This window comes from Saccopteryx leptura, chromosome 6, assembly GCF_036850995.1.
Source record: "Saccopteryx leptura isolate mSacLep1 chromosome 6, mSacLep1_pri_phased_curated, whole genome shotgun sequence".
Lineage (NCBI taxonomy): Eukaryota > Metazoa > Chordata > Mammalia > Chiroptera > Emballonuridae > Saccopteryx > Saccopteryx leptura.
Window position 1 is genome coordinate 180103191 of NC_089508.1, and position 18817 is coordinate 180122007.

At 49.7% G+C, this 18817-nt stretch overlaps 1 protein-coding gene across 4 annotated transcripts in view; it reads right to left on the minus strand.

Annotated features, from left to right (window-relative positions):
* The window catches only part of ATP10B (ATPase phospholipid transporting 10B (putative)), a 264075-nt gene that overhangs the window by 30474 nt on the left and 214784 nt on the right, over nt 1-18817 (minus strand). For all 4 annotated transcript variants that reach the window (XM_066341903.1, XM_066341904.1, XM_066341906.1 and 1 more), the window contains 5 exons: nt 12992-13183; nt 10581-11181; nt 8578-8687; nt 6406-6532; nt 3387-3571 (listed from right to left, as the gene is read on the minus strand). In XM_066341903.1, the coding sequence (XP_066198000.1) occupies nt 3387-3571; nt 6406-6532; nt 8578-8687; nt 10581-11181; nt 12992-13183 (1215 nt within the window). The remainder of the gene's footprint in view (nt 1-3386; nt 3572-6405; nt 6533-8577; nt 8688-10580; nt 11182-12991; nt 13184-18817) is intronic.

Genomic DNA, 18817 nt, shown 5'->3' on the forward strand with positions numbered 1-18817 from the left:
TTCTCCTCCATTACTTTTGATTCTATCAAATATCGAGTCAGACTGTGGTTCTAAATATATTCTTAATCCTCTTTGCCTTCTGTAAACACGACTTTTCAATAAAGATAGAGAAAAGCTGCGGTTATCAGTTTTGACAGCATTGTGTTGTCCACGTGGTCTTTATTTAGCCGTGTTCTTTTATGAGTGGCCTAGGGTAGCAATTTGTCATTTACTGTCGTACCAAAATTTCTCCTAAAAGTAAATTTTAAAAAGTTTGAAGCGAGTCCATCTAAATGAAATCATTAAATAAAAAAATAGCACAGGTAATATATGGATGTTGGCAAAAATTGTGGAAGTTCGAAAACGACAGGTTTGGGAACCAGGGATCTAGAAGAATCTGAGAAGGTTCTCGTTCGTTCTGGAGTGCGTAGGGCCGCAGTGCGTTGTTCCTGAGCCTGCCTGTAGGGGGTGCTCAACAGGCAAACAGGTGCGCACAGAACCTAAGGGGCCCTGGGAAGTCACCGGCCACACCTGAAATACTTGGGAAAGAGATCAAGACAGTCCTTGCTGGAAGTTGGGACTGTCATAAATTATACAAATTTCCCCAACATAGGATGGCAGCAAGTCATCAGAAATGCAGGCTTCTGAACAGACTCTCCAAAAGGACTTATTGCGAATTTTCTTTGTAGCAATCACAATAGTTAGCGTTCATTAATACGTTCAGTGTATGTCAGAGACTGTGGTAGGCAGCCTCTTAGGTGGCTCTGGGTGATCTCCACCTCCTGGTATTCATGCCCTGGTGGAAGCCCCTCCCCCTGAGTGTGGGCGAGGACTAGTGAGGCCTTTTTAACAGAAAGAATGCTGCAAGGATGGGATTCCACTTCCCTGGTTAGTTGATGAAGACTGGCTACTGATAATGGCACTTCCTCCCTCTGCCTTGGATGGCTCGCCCTGGGGAAAACCAGCAGCATTGCTCTGAAGGAGGCCCACACGGCGAAGAACTGAGGCCTGCCAACAGTCATGTCCATGAGTTTGGGAGAAGGACTCCTCTCCATTCCCAAACAGCCCACCCTATTGAGCATTCAGATGAGCCCACAACTCTGACGGCTTGACTGAAACCTCAAGAGAGACCTTGAACCAGAGGTTTGTACCCAGCTAAGCCACGCCTGGACTCCTAACCCACAGAAACTGAGCTAGAATGAATTCCTGTTGTTTTCAGTGGTTAAGTTTCGATGTAATTTGTTAACTAATACAAATACTGGGCTAGTAAATATTTTCCCTCTATGATCTTACTTAATCCTCCCAAATAGCCTCTGAAATCTTTTTAGTTTCCATTTGACAGATAAGGAGAATGAAGTTTGGAGTGTTATGGTATCTGAACAGTATTAAAGCCTTTGACTATATGGCCAATAACAACAGTAATAGTTGCTATGATTAGTTCCTATTTAATACAATAGCCCCTTCTAAGATTCCTTGACAGATCAACACTTCCAGAGAAGAGTTATTAATTCTCTCATCTGACGAATGAGAACCCTGAGGTCTAGAGAGATTCCCCCTAACTTGCTTATAGCTTTAAGATGCATAACAAAGAAACAGTAGCCCTAAATCAATTTATAGTGAATTAGGCAGATAAAAACCCTTGGAGGAAATATCCACTGACTATATGTAATTACATGAAGCGGGGGTTTAACTAAATCTGTGATTGAGAATGGATTTCTTGAGCGTCTGTCTTGACAGATCTAGGCACCCACTCCTTTCCCCCAGACACAGGGAGGAGAAAAGAGTCCCAGGCTCAGCACGCCCAGGGCTGTGGGCAGGGTGTAACATTCATGCACCATCTTGGAGGGTGTCAGATAACTTTAGAAGAGTTGATGGTGACTGAACTCAACATGAAGCGTGGCCCACCGTTCCTTAGGGACTTTGGCTAATGAATCAGGAAACATCTTCAGCTTCCTACAGGAATACATTGTATTTAACAGACCCCCCCCCCCCCCCCCATGCCACTAGCCACAGAGGTTTGCAATGTCCTTTTGGAATCACCTTGAGCCTAATGATCTTCACAAACAAAATTTCCATTGTCAGCGGGGCAGGAAGACATCAACACTCTTGCAGGGATCAAGCACTCAAGCAAGCTGCAAATTACTTTCTCTCCTAAGCATTGTATTAACGCCAAAGGTTTCCCTGAGATTATTTTCATTTGGAAAATTCTTTAGGGTTTAATCTCATCGTAGCCTCATCTGTGCACCTGACAAGAAAGTAAATGATTTTTCCAATTAATCTAAAGGGCCTCAGGCACTTTTCATACTACTTTTTTAAAAAAAAATATGTGTATGTTGATACTTCATGAAATAAAAACCAAACTCAAACCTCACACATTTCTGGATACTGATTAGCTTTGGGAAAAACCAAAAGCTTGGGGCTCCACCATCCTCCTGCCCTTTTTACTGTGAGGGTCTTCCCCTTTCCCATCTTCCTCCCTCTGCTCCCTCCTTCCCCCTCTGACAGGCCCTGGGTCTCCGGGTCCCCTCCACTCATCACCCTGGCAACACAGAGCTTCCTTGTTAATGCCTCACTGTTTCAACCAATCCCTGCTTCCCTTTGATAGGAGCATGCAAATCAGTGCCCTCCCCACATATTCCCATGGGCCAGGAAGAGAGAGGAAATTGACTTTCTGCAATTCGCATTGTGAAAACAGATTTTTCCTCCTCAACATAACATTGTGTTACCACTTCTTCAGACTACACAGCCCTCTCTCCAAACCTGGCTCCCTGCCACTCACAACCTAGTTGGGTTGAAAAAAAAAAATCACAGTTTTAAAACTTTGCTTATCTCTCCATTACTATCAAAATGTACTGGTCTCATGTATCATTCCTTTCAGGATTTATTTTGTGGCAAACCAATTTGACTTACAAACTGGAGCTGAAATTGTAAACTCGGAATAATTTCAATTTGAATTTTTTTTTTCCCCCAATGGATGAGTTAATCCCAACGATGCTAAACAAACCTCTCTGAGTTTCTGTGAGCATAAAGTAGGGTATTGTGCAATTAACCCTGGCCTGCAGGAGAACAGCATTCTGGACTTAAGTGTCTCAGAAACTGTAAGGTGACCTGGGGCAGGTGACAGTCTCAGTGACCTTCAGTTTCCTCATCTGTAGAATGAGAAGCGTAGTCCAAGGGTAGAATTCAGTAGAGGCAACACTTCCTAACATGTACTCTTAGACATACTATAAATACACGGCCAACTGTATGTGGGGATGAGGGAGACGATATTGGGCTGGATGACTTCCAGGGCCCTCTGAGCCCCTAAATTTTCACAAGGGGGCTTCCTCAGATGCCCAAATACCACCCCTAGCCCGTCTCCTGCTGGCCTGGGGGCTGCTCTGCGCTTGGACATACTTTGGCCTCACCTGATTTTCTGTGTTGACGGAGTAAACAGTGTCGGTCTGGTCCAGCAGTCTGCAGGCATAGGCGATGTTGACCGCTGTCTCCTGCTTATCTCCGGTCAGGACCCAGAGCTGGATCCCAGCTCCCCGCAGGGCAGCGATTGTGTCTGGAACGCCTTCCTGTAGCCGGTCTTCGATCCCAGTGGCTCCTGGAGTGATCAGAGACACCAGAGGTCACATTTATGGTACAAAAGTAGCTGCCTAATGTCCCCAAAGCCCTATCAAGCCAGGCAATTATAATGAAATATCTTCCACATTCTAGGCTGTGCTAAACACCCAGGATACAGCAGGGAACTACCCAGAGCTGGTCCCTACCCTCTCGGAGCGCCAAGGCTTATTGATGAGGGTTTATAACTGAGCTATACGAGAAGCCCAGGGGGCCATGCAGGTATACACCAGGAGACCCAGACTTCATCTGGGAGGTCAGAGAAAGCCTTGCTAAGAAAGTGTCCTTCAAGCTCAGGCCTGGAAGATCAAGCCAAGAGGTGGAGAAGAGAGAGAGTTCCAGGCAGAGGGATCAGCAGGTGTCAAGGTCTGGGGGTCAGAGTCAGGACACACCCAGAAAAGGAGACAGAGTCTGGTGAGGCTTTGCTGGTCAGGCTAGGGAAGGGACTAAAGGTGGAGAGTGGCAGGATCAGTTTTGAGATTGAAGCACATCCTCCTAGAGAGAACGGATTGGAGTTTGGAGGGAGCCGGGTGAATTCTTTCACGGCTCTCAGTTAGAAACTGAGCAGGCGTGCAGAGAGCTAAGGGCACATGTCAACGGGAGTAGAGAGAAACAGAGAGACCTAAACCTTTGCCATACAGCCACTCACAGCAGAATGGATGGAGACCCAGGTTTCTGCTAATATTCCTTGGAGAGAATTAAACAGGCAGCTTCCATAATTTTGGAATCACCCAAATTCTACACCAACCCAAATACTGAATACCAATGATGAAGCAAAACAAACAAACAAAAAACCCCAGACCCCCCCCCCCCCCCCCTTTGCATTGAGATTCCTTTAAGAGCACAGCTTGTTTCACTCTGAGCAGGAGCAAGGCGTTTTATTTCTTTCAGTAATTCCGAGTGACAAGAGGCTGGCAAACCAGTTCCGTTGGATGCATAGTGAAAAGGTCCCTTTATCGTGGGACCGAGCATGAATGCGAGCCAGGGCACGGTGGTTTCTGGGCCGCAGGATGAAATCTCTGTCCGCCCGGGGCCGCCTGGGGGAAGGCGAACAGCCACGCTGCCCCCCAGAATGTGCTGGTTTAGTGTTTGAGGCCCCAACACGCCGGTCAACCCCCCCCCCCCCCCACCTCCGGAGGAGCGACAGCTCGGCCTCATCTCGCCCTCTGAGGGCGCGCGCAGAAGGTGCGACTCTGAGCTGATGTCTTGTGCCAGGGAGGCAGAGTGAAGGAAGGAGAAGGAAAAACACATTTATTTGTGTGAAAGAGGAAATGAAACGAGGAGGCTGCGAAAGCCTTTCCCTGCCAAGGAGGCCGACAGGTCCCGACAAGCGTGTTCTCCTCCGCGGGGACGCAGCTGAGTGCACGTCTCACCAGCGGAGACTGGAAACCGCAGCGCTCCCCAAGCAAGAAACCTCGGGGCCGGCGCCCTTGTGGGCGAGCTCCGGTGTCCTTGTGTCGTGGATAGAGAGCTCTCTGGTTCCTGCTGAAATGAGCTCTAGTGACCAGCGTTCCAGGGGGCCTTGTGAGGCTGCAAACAAGGGCCCCTGCCTTCGAAGCACAGAAACAGAAGGCTGGAGGAGGTGGGGAGCAGAACTCCCGCCCCGGCTGGCCAGCCCTCTTACCAAATCTTGCCGCCACCTTTACATAGAAAGGCATCACATTCTTCTTACAGTGAGGCCGGGTCTCTCCCCCTGCACCGGGCCTGGCCGGGCAGGTTGGGGGAGTGTGTTATCCAGAGAAGATGCTAAGGTGGAAAGGGATGTGCGGATGTGGCCCTGGGCACACAGCAAGGTCTCAAAGGGGCCAAGGCTTGGCCCTCGTGCCCAGGCCGGCATTGCCTTCCAAGAAGAAAGTGGCCACGTGGCCAGTGTGTTTTTGCAGTTCCCAGGGGCCGTCCCCAGAACTCACTCCGAGCCCTGAGATTAATCCCAATAAAGAAAGCCTCCGCTTCTGTCTCAGCAGTGCTTTTCCCGACAGGAACACAGCGCTGTCTCTTCAGGGTGGTCTCCACGCTGCCCCTCTGCGCCCCACCCCCTGCAGGTCACTCCAGCTCTGAACAGCAGCAGCCAGAGTCACCTCTGTGAAGCACGAGTCTGTCCCTGCTTTCCCTCCTATGCCTTCTCCACACATTTAACATGTGATTTACATGGCCCTTCATAATCTGGGTCCTGCTGACCTCTCTCCCCCAATCTCTCTTCCCCGTACTCTGTGGTTCAGCCACCGCCGGTCTCAGTAACCAGCCGGCCCAGGCTACCTAACCTCCAGGCCTTTACTCGGCCCCAGCCTGCGGCCTGGAACACTCCTTGGCCCAACCAACTCCTCTTCTCCACCGGGCCCAGCCTCCCCGCACCCTCCTTGGCCCCAGGTGAGGTTGGCACCTTTTATTTGGGAATCTATCCCACCTGGTATGTCGTCCAGCTCAACCCCCATCGCATTCTATTTAATTATTTCTTTAATCACTTTTCTCGCCAGACTCTGAACTCTTGTTCTCTGCGGTAGCCCCAATGCCTAGTAAGCTACTTGGCACATAGTTGGTGCTCAAAAGCATTTGAACAAATGGAGCAGAAGCAACCAAGCTCCTAGCCCTCATTCAGCAGGGAGTGCAGGAATGCCCCTGGGCACCCTCGGGAAGTTGCCTGTGGAGTCTGGGTTGTGTGTTGGCACAGACTGTTTGTGCCAAATATCTAGAAAGGCACCCCAGGGAAGGCTTCTAATTGAGACACATTTGTGGCAGTGTCGGAATCCGGGCCAAGAGCTCCCTTTCCAGCTTGTAGCATGCCTCGTTTTCATGTATTGAGGACTTATTTTTAGCTACCGAGTAAGGTGAGCTGGTTCTCCAGATGCTGTGCGGTCTCCATTAGAAGCTCATCACGGTTGTCTAGGGACGCCTCGGCCTCATGCCGGAAACTGGCCCATCGCCGGAAGTCCTCTTCACTCACGACCTATGGAACAGGAATAGGCTCATTCACAACTCTGAGCGAATCCCTCCCTCTTTTCCCATGTGCCTGTTTCAGCTTCTCTATACCATTAGGTGGGGCTTTCCCCTCAATAACTATTCTCTTGAGTGCCCAAGTCAATGAAGGTTTGATTCTCATGTTCCATTGTCACCAAACATCTGTTGAGCTCCTGCCCCGCTCTGGGCACCAGAAATAACAGCAGTGATCAAGACAGACAAGACCCCTGCAGGCCTGGGCTTATGTGCTACCAGACGATGAGAGACATTATCCAAGTAAATACCTTATAAGCATGGATCATTGCAAGGAGTTCTATACAGAAATTAAAGAGGGTGATGTGATGGTGTGAGCGTGACTGGGCAGGGGGAAGGCTGTGGGAAGAGGTCTCCCCCTCTTCCCACAGCCTTCCCCCGACACATTTGTGGCAGTGTCGGAATCCGGGCCAAGAGCTCCCTTTCCAGCTTGTAGCATGCCTAGTTTTCATGCTACAAGCTGGAAATTTGAATCTTCAGGTCTCCTAGACAAAGTGACATTCAAGTTGAGAGTCAACGACAAGAAGGGTTTGGTTATGGGAAGGGGCAAGTGCCAAGGTTGTGAAACAGCAATGACCTTGGTTTTGTCTGTTCCTTGAACACACCAGCCGGCTGAAGGCTGGAGAGCCAGGCAGAAAGGAGCCAGCAATGAGGCTGGACAGGTTGGCCGCAACCAGATCCTGCATAGCCTGGCAGAATGCTCCACCAGCTATTGGAGGTGGTACCTCAAAGCTGGAAGACTATAACTAGAGTTCATATCCCCCCCCCCCCCTCGGAGTCCCATAGCACTCTTAGACCCCTCTGTCGGCATTGCAGGAATACTGAATCTTATGGCAATGGATAATTCTTTTGTCTAAGCATCAAATATTCCTTGATTTTTCCCCTCTGTGCAAGGCTCTAGAGAGAAAACCAAAGGGACACCAGTAGGCCTTTTGCTCTTGTGAAATTAACAGTCTTATTAGAGGAGACAAAATAACCACAAGTCATTTCACTGGAAAATAGAAGGTGGTAAGGGTATAATTACAATCTATAAAGTAGTAAGCATGGGTTCCTGTCTCATGCACGTGTGTTGCCTTAGTTCATTTCCGTGGCAACTGTATGAAGTAAGGAGCACTGACACCATTTTAGAGATAAGAAAATACAAAACTCCACGACCTGAAGGAACTTGCCCAAGGTCACATGACAGATAAGTGGTGAGAATGGGACATGTACCCAGGTAGGGTCTGGCTTTAAACTCATAAACTCTTTAAGTTTTTATTTTTATGGTTGCCTAAGTACCATGAAAGAGATGAGCTCAGGGGATTTATGGAGGAGAAATAAATCTAGCCATGTAGAAAGATAGGCCCATCATAGCTCCCCTACTTGATTTGAGGTATCTCATTCGGTTCCCCGGCTCTGGGGTCCATAGCTCTCTTTGTTCGCCTCTTCTGTGGGCGCTGATAAGTTAAAGACCTGCAGGGGGTGAGGTGGGCAATTCAGTAGGGAATGGTGGGGACTGTGACCAACCACAGCAGCAGAACACACTCCTCATGGAAGGGATCACTGCTACACAGCTGGAGCTATTGGCTGCCACTCAAGAATAGAGACCCGCTTTGACAGATCCTCTAAATTTTCAAGAGAAACCAGAAATCTAGATTTTTTTTAGGTGATCACATAAAATCTCCCAAATTTCAAATCTATGCAAATAACGCACATTTTGAAAGAATACACTGAAGGCAGAATTATAACATGATGCCATTAGAAACGACTTTATGAGTTAAGTGTTACCAATGATGCACACACTGTGGAGCAGGAGACTGCAAAGCCACACCTATGTGGAGCCCTGCCATTCAGATCTCTGCCCCAGCAAAACCGTCAGAGTCATGGGTCTTTGTGGTGACTCAGAACAGCTAATTTCGAACACATTAAAGCAACCACCATTCCAGGTCTTCTAAAAAGAATCAGCAAAGACAGAATCGGGGTTCAGGCTTCTCAGCTACTTGACGAGAAATCTGTTCTCACCTTCTTGGCGATGCACAGTGTTCGAAGGCCATCTCGCGCATACAGGTCTAGATGCTTCTGGGTCCGGGCTCGGATCTTCCTCACCTTCTTTTCCACATCAGTGTCATTCACTGCGAAACAGTCATTGTCCCCCCACGAGGTCATGTACAAAGGCTGAGGAATCTCCATCCCAACCAAGATAGCTCTGGACCTGAATCTCATTGTCAAGTGCTTTGCCACACTGGGCTTGCTGAATTAGGCTTTCTTTCTACACAAGCAATGGTCTTAGAAAAAAAAGATATTGTTTTACATTTCCTACTAATATAGTTTAGAATAAAAAATACTAGATTGCATTGCTCAAAGTCCCCTTTATAAAGTCCTACATATTTCTTTAGAAAAAAACTTTTTTTTCCTCTTGAAATTCTAGTACTATTATCTGCCAGATAAAAAGAACTTTTCACCCTGGGTTTGTGGGTTTGGGGCAGGATTGATGCTATCCCCACTTACTTTATCTAAGATGTCACAGACATCACTAATCAACGGCAGCACTTTATAAAGATGAGCCTGGAAACAAGCTTCAGAGTTTATTTATTTTTTTAACCAGGGCTCGATTGAGATCTTCAGAGGCCCTAAGTAGTAAACAGATTTTGTGCACCCCATTCATCCCTGCATACAATGCAAAATTAATAGTGCCACATGTAACAGGAAGATGGGTATAAGAAAGCCCAGCAAGCTCTGATCTTTCCCACGATATTATTTTAGGGTTGTTTTTATATACTGCAAAAACCCTTTCAAAGATTACTTTCTAATTTTTTTCTAAAGATGTTGCTGTTTTCCTGGTGCCTTGAGCACAGTCCCTACGCAATATTTCATTTTCAAAGACTTCCTAAGGTTAAACCCTTTTGCCTTCTGTTTGACACCCCCCTCCTCCCACCGCCGCTAACAGAAACCTCAGGGTCAAACTGAATGTTCAAATACCAGAAATATATATGTTACACCCAGGGTTATTATTTTTTTTTCTCTTCCTTTCAAAGCTTTGCTCATGTGTCTTACTGGAAGCACCCCTCATCCATTTTGCAATCGGGACAAACAAAAATACATCTCTAGGGGCAACTCTGATGGCCGTGGCCCAGGGACGGAGGGCAACGGCCTCCTCGACTCAGAAACACTGAACTCACTTGTCTGCCAGTGTCTGGGGATGAAGAGACCTAATTAGCTCCCTTCTCATTCTAAACACTCATCAATCCCCGTGAACCTCTTGGCTTTGATCCACAGCTGATAATGCAGGAGGCGCAGGGCTGCCTGGGCAATTCTAAAGCTTGGCTGGAAGCGACTATCCTGGGAGAATCATAAACCCCATAACGGTCCTTCCCCTCATTAGCAATCAAGAAGCGGCTGCACACTAATTCATGCTGCTGCAAACTTGGACACTGATATGGAGGGACTTTGGAACAACTTTCTGGCGTGGTGCATGCAGGTTTATGAAAATCTGTCTGGGAGAGGCTGGGGAGGAGGAGGAGGAAGACGGACATCTGAGGCTTCCCAGAGTGCACGGAGCCTGGCGGGAAAGGGGCTCTGAGCTGGGCGTCAGGGTGCCTGGGTCGCGGGTTCACCGTCAGTTGTGGTGCCACCTTTCTTAGGTCACTTCCCTCTCTTGGGTTCAGTTGGCTTCTTTCCAAAACTAAGGACTACACTATGTTTGAGGGTATGTTAATAGTTGTCTTGGTAAAAATAGTATCTGGATAATTCATGTTTAAATGAATTTGGAAAAAAAAATATTAAAGAGGCTTTTCTCTTATCTGACTGCCCAGTCTGAGCTCACAGGTCCTGCCATTCTCCGGGTTGGGGAGTGGTGTGGAATGCAGCGGGTATTAAGGAACCTGCTTTGGGGACAGCAGCTTGAGGGCCTGGGTTCCACTGGGACCTGCTGGGCTGAGTAATGCTATACCCTGAGCTAGTCATTGCTATTCCGTGTTGCCTCTTAAACCCGGAGCCCTGCTTGGGGGTGGGGTGGGGGCACTCACTGCAGGCCGGGTCTTCCAGCAGGTCCATGATCACCGAGTCGGCGCCCTTGGTGTAGACGACGATCTCGCCCGTCAGCGGGTGCCTCACGACCACGGACATCCTCTTCCTGACAGAGTCAAAGCCCAGGGTGCAGAGGACATCGAAGGTGAGGCAGGTGCCCTGGGGCAAGCGCACGGTCACCTGCTCGGGCGTCCGGGACACCAGTGTGAAACTGTAGGCACGGGCGGCATGTACCAGGGCAGCCTCATCGGGGCTCTCGGCCTCATAGCAGAGGTCGGGGCTGGCCAGGCCGAGGACCGGGTCCTCCAACACCTCCTCAAAGGAATCGCACGACCCAGATGCCAGGATGTCTCCTTGGTCCCACGTGCTGCTCCTGTAGCCGCCATCGGTGGAGTAGCCTCCACTGCACACAGACGCGTCGTCTCTTTCTTTTGAGTCCGTGGTGGGCACATGGGGCCCCCAGTGCTCCCCCAGGTCATTGTCGGAGGGCGCGGTGGATGAGAAGGATTGGCTGAGGCTTGAAAGCTTCAACTTCTGGAAGAGCTGCTGAATCTTCTCCAGGGATGTCCCCAGGGCCTTAGTCGAGGGGGGCATGGTGACCTGGAGGTCAAAGGAAGGAAGAAGAACATTACCCTCAATGTTGGAAGAAAATATCAAGCGGTCTTATGGCAGAATCTGAAGGTCATTTTGCAATACATGGATTCTTTGGGCCTTCTGTGGTTGTTGTGGGCATGTCTCCTCCCCTAAGTGAGCCTCAGTTTACCCACCTATAAATTGAGAGTGTTAGGATAGATGTTTCCTCTAGCCCTGACATTCTTGGGATTGGCAATGACCTTCCCACTTCAATCAGAGACAAAGGAGAGAAGACAAAAGTCAGACCCGTAGTAAGAGCCCAGATTCCCCACCCCCTTATCATAGTCTTCATCTCTGTAAGCATCATCGCATTTTCCCCTCCCAGCAACCTGATGGGACACTATCATTATCCCAAGTTATGGGTGGAAAAACCGAGGCACAAAGAGGTTAAATAAATTGGCCACCATCACCCAGTGTATAGGTAGCAGAGCTGGGACGTGAATCTGGTTCTGTCCAACTCCAGAAGGTGGGACCTGCAGCACCTGCTGGTGAAAGCCTCCCTATTAACTGAAAATCGGAGAGGGGGACGCCATCCTCCCCCAAATCGTGCTTCCTCCTCTCTTGAAAAGTTGAGTTAATTTCTCACAACACGCTTGCTTGCCCTCAAAGCTCCCGATGACTTCTGATCACTTGGCGACTTTTCAGTGGCTGAAGGTGACTTTTCAGGGTGGTTTGGAGTCAGGACATCAGATAGGGAGGCTCTGAGCTGGTACCTGGGTGAACCTTTTTCTTCATTCCATAGGCACAAGTTCTAACACCCAACTATTCTCATCAGCTACTCAGAGGGGAGCTTGGGCGAGAGCCGGTGGATAAAGACAGAGCTATTGTCAGCACTAAAACATAATTCAAAGTATAACCTTCTATAAATGGCCATCCAGCGCAGTATCTCCCAATGGGCAGAACACCACACCTGGGGCTATTTCTTCTGACCCCCACAGAGAAGCTATGGAGTCACACAGGTGGTTCTGCCATGAATTAACCACATGTCTTTTGTTGAGTCACTCAAGCTCTCTGCGCCCCTGTTTCTTCCCTTGTTAAACCCAAAGCCATACCTCAGAGGTTTGTTGGGTTGGGAGGATTAAAGGATAATGCCAATGAAGTGTTTGGCATGGAGTCTGGCATGTAGCAAGTGCTCAGTAAATATTAACTTTGAATATTTACCCTGAAGAAAGATAGACACAAAACTGGAAAGCCACACAGAGAGCTCATATATAATCTTTTAAATTTTATTTAAAAATAAGGAAACTGACACCTGACCAGGCAGTGATGCAGTGAATAGAGCACTGGCCTGCGATGCTGAAGACCCAGGTTCGAAATCCCGAGGTCACTGGCTTGAGCGCGGGCTCATCCAGCTTCAGTGTGGGGTCTCCGGCTTGAGCATGGGATCATAGACATGATCCCATGGTCACTGGCTTGAAGCCCAAAGTCGCTGGCTTGAGCAACGGGTCACTGGCTCAGCTAGAGCCCCCAGTCAAGGCACATATGAGAAAGCATTCAGTGAACAACTAAGGTGCCGCAACTATGAGTCGCTGCTTCTCATCTCTTTCCCTTCCTGTCTGTATGTCACTGTCTGTCCCTTTCTCTCTTGCTAAAAAAAAAAAAAAAAAAAAAAAAAAGGGAAACCGAGGCCCAGAAAGGGTAAGAGTTCAAGGTCTCAGAGTGATGAAATGGTGACCCTGCGGCTAGGGCCCAGAGTCTTGTCTTCCAGATCAGGACTTCGCCCCTTGCTCCAACCCTCTTCCCCTCCCCCGCTACCCTCCCTGTCCCCAGTCCTTACCCTCTGCCTGGGCTCGGTGCTTGTGGAGACCATGACGGAGTTGCAGATGGCCAGGGCAAGGAAGAAGTCCGCGATGGAGGCGGAGGTGGAGAGCGAAGGCTCGGCAGGTTTGGCGTTCGGCAAGGTCTCCAGCCACAGGGCAGCGTCTCGCACCTTGGGCAGCAGGTTTTTATCTGGAGTCACATCTTTTTCCTGAGAGAGAAAGGCCTGGGTGAGTCTGTTCTAAAGGGGCGCAGAGGACGGCCCCTCCAGCAGGCTCTCTGTACACTCGGGATTCCCTGCACTCTTGAATCTAGATGGCTCCCACTCCCGCAAACCCAGTGAATCTCCAGTCACTACAGATTCTCATTTGATTCTTCCCTTCCCCTTACCCCACATGTCCGTCAGTTACAGGCTGCCAATTCCTCCCTCCCAGTGTCTCCCCACCATTTGTCCCTCATTCTTGATGCTGCCAGCTGGGCTCAGATCCCGTAGCCCTCCATCCTGGATCTCTGCCCCACCTCTACCCTGCTGGAGCAGCCTCTTCCACATCTGGCCTCAGATCCCGTAGCCCTCCATCCTGGATCTCTGCCCCACCTCTACACTGCTGGAGCAGCCTCTTCCACATCTGGCCTCAGATCCCGTAGCCCTCCATTCTGGATCTCTGCCCCACCTCTACACTGCTGGAGCAGCCTCTTCCACATCTGGCCTCAGATCCCGTAGCCCTCCATTCTGGATCTCTGCCCCACCTCTACACTGCTGGAGCAGCCTCTTCCACATCTGGCCTCAGATCCCGTAGCCCTCCATTCTGGATCTCTGCCCCACCTCTACCCTGCTGGAGCAGCCTCTTCCACATCTGGCCTCAGATCCCGTAGCCCTCCATCCTGGATCTCTGCACCACCTCTACCCTGCTGGAGCAGCCTCTTCCACATCTGGCCTCAGATCCCGTAGCCCTCCATCCTGGATCTCTGCCCCACCTCTACGCTGCTGGAGCAGCCTCTTCCACATCTGGCCTCAGATCCCGTAGCCCTCCATCCTGGATCTCTGCCCCACCTCTACACTGCTGGAGCAGCCTCTTCCACATCTGGCCTCAGATCCCGTAGCCCTCCATCCTGGATCTCTGCCCCACCTCTACACTGCTGGAGCAGCCTCTTCCACATCTGGCCTCAGATCCCGTAGCCCTCCATCCTGGATCTCTGCCCCACCTCTACGCTGCTGGAGCAGCCTCTTCCACATCTGGCCTCCCAAATACAATGGCTGGGCTTGTATGGCTCATCCTCAGGGCTCAGCGGACAGTCCAGGAAGTTATAAAGGGATTATGGAAAGCTTTCTTCTCCAGAAAATAGATTTCATTGGGCGGGGATGAGGTGGGGAGGGAGGTACGTGAATGGATGCCTTTGATCCTTACCGTAGATACCCAGAGTTGGGAACAAGGTTGGAAGTCACCAAAGCCAAAACTTCTACTTTCCTGATGATAAAACTGAGTGCCATAGAGAAGGGAAGTGAACTATTCAAGATGACACACTGAATTAGGGTCAGAGCTAGGGCCATCTCACTCACCTGACTCCTAGCCTCTGACAACACACTGCTTTGCTCCAAGCTATGCACTATGTATTACCAAATGGTGACACAGTTAAAAAGGTTTCACGGCTAATTATTGCATGTCCACTTACCCTCTAGTTGAAGTGACTGTAGTGTGTCCCCAATGCCTGGCAGACAGCAGCCACTCAAACCTATGTCAACTGATTGCTCTCCAGAACACCACGGATCAGCTCATGGAATCTCTTTGTTAATACTCTTCTTTAGTGCATTTCCACCCAATCATACATTGGTGCATTGAAGACAGAATTCTCGGCAAAGGGCCTAGTTCTCTCCGGCACTGGCAGCAGGCCCAGCCTGCAGGTGCCAGCCGCAGATGTCACTTAAGCTTTACCCCGTCACCACAGACTTGCTTCCGCAGGGCAAGGTTCTCCACGGCTCCCTGTGCCCACAGCCCACTGGTTTCCTGTCTGGTCCATTAACAGTTAGGAACTTGGCATTTAGGACAGTTCGAGAGAAAGCAGTGCCCTATCCACCTCTGGGCCCCTTGGTTTGTCAACGTCTCTGAAGGAAAAGAACAGAAACTTGCGGGGCCACTAGTTAGTTGTTCAGATTGGCGTTTAGTGACAGCCAGGCGGCCAGCTGTTTGGGTTTCTTTCCACTGCAGAAGACCGAAGGCTCTTACAGAATCCCTCGCGCGAAGGGGATCTCTGACCCCTTGTTACACCCTCAAGGATCCTACTGTTATCATCAGATACGTTTGCTGACAACCCAGAGCAGAGTCAGGTGCTCTGTTCAGTGCTTTCACGTACAGCGTTTAGTCATCAGAACAGCACTGAGGTAGCTACGGTCTCCCACTTTAATTGAGAGGCTTCTGAGGCTCACTGACATAAGCAACTTGCCCAAAATCAACAAAAGAAGCTGGAACCTTGGATCCAGTTCTGACTGATGCAAAACCAGAACCCTGAAACATTATGCTGGCACTCCCCCAACTTAACGTGCACGCATTGACCGGGCATCTTGTGGAAACACAGATGCTGACTCAGCAAGTCTAGGGTGGGGCCTGGGCACCAGCATTCTACCAGCTCCCAAGTGCTGCTCACACTACTGGTCCAAGGACCACAGTTTGAGCAGTAGGCGCTGAGACACACGAAACTGGCAGAGGTGGGAGGAAGCAGACGCTTCTCTCTGCTGTCGGTGAGTGTCTAAACTGATTACAGTCTCTTGGGCAGTGTCAATCAAAATTTTAAAAATGCACACACTCAGGATTGGGTAGCGATGCTCTAAGGATAGATACTCTAGAACCGTGATGGTGAACCTTTTTATAAAAACTGCCCACTTTTGCAGTACTGGTGAACCTGGTCCCTCCCACCCACTAGTGGGTGTTCCAGCTTTCATGGTGGGCCAATCGCGGTGCCATTTGGTTGCTCCACTACCAACCACCATGAAGCTGGAATTCCACTAGTGAGCGGGAGGGACCAGGTTGACCAGTACTGCAACAGTGGGCGGTTTTTATAGAAAGGTTCGCCATCAGGGCTCTAGACACACTCACGCACGTGTAAACAGAGGATGGCTCAGCCATACAACACATGCGAACAGCCATTAAATAAAAGGATGAGGCCCTGGCCGGTTGGCTCAGTGGTAGAGTGTCGGCCTGGCGTGCGGAAGTCCCAGGTTCGATTCCCGGCCAGGGCACGCAGGAGAGGCGCCCATCTGCTTCTCCACCCCTCCCCCTCCTTCCTCTCTGTATCTCTCTTCCCCTCCCGCAGCTGAGGCTCCATTGGAGCAAAAGATGGCCCAGGCACTGGGGATGGCTCCTTGGCCTCTGCCCCAGGCGCTAGAGTGGCTCTGGTCGCGACAGAGTGACGCCCCGGATGGGCAGAGCATCGCCCCCTGGTGGGCGTGCCGGGTGGATCCCGGTTGGGCGCATGCGGGAGTCTGTCTGACTGCCTCCCCGTTTCCAGCTTCAGAAAAATACATACATACATACATACATACATACATACATACATAAATAAATAAATAAATGGAAGAGCCTGACCTGTGGCGGTGCAGTGGATAAAGTGTCGACTTGGAAATGCTGAGGTCACTGGTTCAAAACCCTGGGCTTGCCTGGTCAAGGCACATATGGGAGTTGATGCTTCCAGCTCCTCCCCCCCTTCTCTCTCTCTCTCTCTCTCTTCTCTCTCTCTCTCTGTCTCTCCCTCTCCTCTCTAAAATGAATAAAAAAAAATAAAAAAAAAAAGAGACTGACTGAATCACTTTCAGTTTCTTTGAAAAAAAAATAAAATAAAAGGATGAGGTCATGCCCCATGGAATATCCTGTCTGTGTGCCTACAGGGTTGGGCAGAAGGAGGTCTGCCGTTGTCCGTATGGAAAAGAATACAATAATAAATAAATAATACAAGAATAAGCTCTGTGTTTTACGTTCTTGTAACTGTGAACCTCCCCCCACCCCCCGCCATATGAAATATTCCTCAAGATTTGTTAGGTAAAAAGGAAAAGCTAAGTTCGAAACAGAGCTCGTATGGTGTGCTCCGTAAAAGGCAGCTCACGTCACTACAACGTCTGTCTGTGCGTGAGTAGGTCAGACACCTCTGGGAGGGACACAGGGAACTGTGAGTAGTCATCTCTGCGTGGTGGGGGGCGGGGAGGGGAGGAGACCTGCTGTCTACCTTTCGCCCCTCGATTTCTTTTGACGACTTAACCATGCGGTTGTCTTACTATCGCAGAAACAGACTTTCCTGGTTGCCGAGGAGCCGGAGGCTGAAATATTGTTTAGGGCAGTGATGTTTGCCCTGGCCAGTGTTGTGGCCTGGATGATACCGAGTTTGGTTCAAGAACAGGGAGAGCCTGATGTCTGTCAAGTTTTGGTTAAGTAAAAGCACACGGACTGTTAGCTTTTCCAAGTGGGATGTACGTGCCAAGGAGCGGGGGAAACTGAGTGGTCTGGTCAGAAGGGAGTTAGTTGTTCACCCCTTGTGAACAGGGTCCCTGTAGTCATGTGTCCCCACTGGGACCCAGGGGTCAACGAGAAGCACAACTGATACAGCCCTCATCTGTTCCTGCCTATGCGGTTACATCACTTCTGAAAAGAGTTTTCTGCACTTGGCTAATTAAGTTAGGACTCTTATCTAATGGCCCAGCCAGCAGAAGCGTGCGGCAGAGTGTGTATGCGGGCTGTCCCCCCAGCCGGGAACAGACTGGGGTGCTGCACAGATCTCTGCCAAAGGAAGAGAGGAAGACCAAGGCAAAAGAAAGGAGGCAGAGGGCCAGGACATTCTTTCCGGAGGGCTGGGAGGGACCGTGCCCACAGAAGGGAGTGGCGATCAAGTTTGGAGACTCACCAGTGCCCAATGCAAATTTTATGGTTAGGAAGATATTCTTTGGTCTAATGGTTCTGGGAAACATTTTGTAAGTGGCACTTCTAAACAAAGACTCTTAGCTCAAACCTTGACTGCTCACAGACCAGGAAAAAACACATATATTTCATTCTCTGTCCACTACCTTCATAAGTATATCACCTCACCCTCAAGCCACAGAGTTTATAGAAGCCAATGAGGCAACAATAACCCATGCTTCCTTGTTCTCTGTAGCCAAATTAAAAAAAAAAAAAGCTAGCTTACATTGTTATTGTTGATGCTCATTTTATCTTTGGTTTGGAGCAAAGAACCAAGGAGACAAAGAACAGGCTCCATCAAGAATGGGGGAGGGTGCGCCCCCGGACCTGGCACTCTGGGACAGTCAGAGGCAAGTTCTGACTACGTTTACAAAGGGGAGATGCAGAACCGGGGGTGCTGAGGGATGATCAGCACAGACTGAATGCCAGATGGGCAGGTGGCACAGGAGGAGAGCTCAGACAGCCCGCTGAGTCTGGGCATGGCGGGAGCCCAGAGACCCTCCAGGGAGGTCCTGGGCGTTTTCGGTGGACCAGTTCAAGGACCTGCCACTCCAGACACACGTATTTTACAGGTAGCATCAGAGCTCTTTAAGGCAGCATGCACCACCTCCTTCAGCCGGTCCCTTCTCAGCGGAAGAAGGGGCCTAACTGAGTCAAATCTAGACTATTTCCTAGTGGGAGGACAGTGCTGTTTACAGAGGGTATCAGTCTTAATCGCTCACTGGACTCATCAGAAATAAAAATATGAATGCTCGGGCCCTAGCGCAGACCATCTATACTAGAATATCAGGGGAAGGGGCTCAGTACCGTATTTACAAAAATTCCCCCTCCCCCACTCCATGTCTCCAGATAGGTGAGCATTTGTCCAAAGCAGAGAGCTCTCTTTCAGAAAGATCATTTCAAACCTC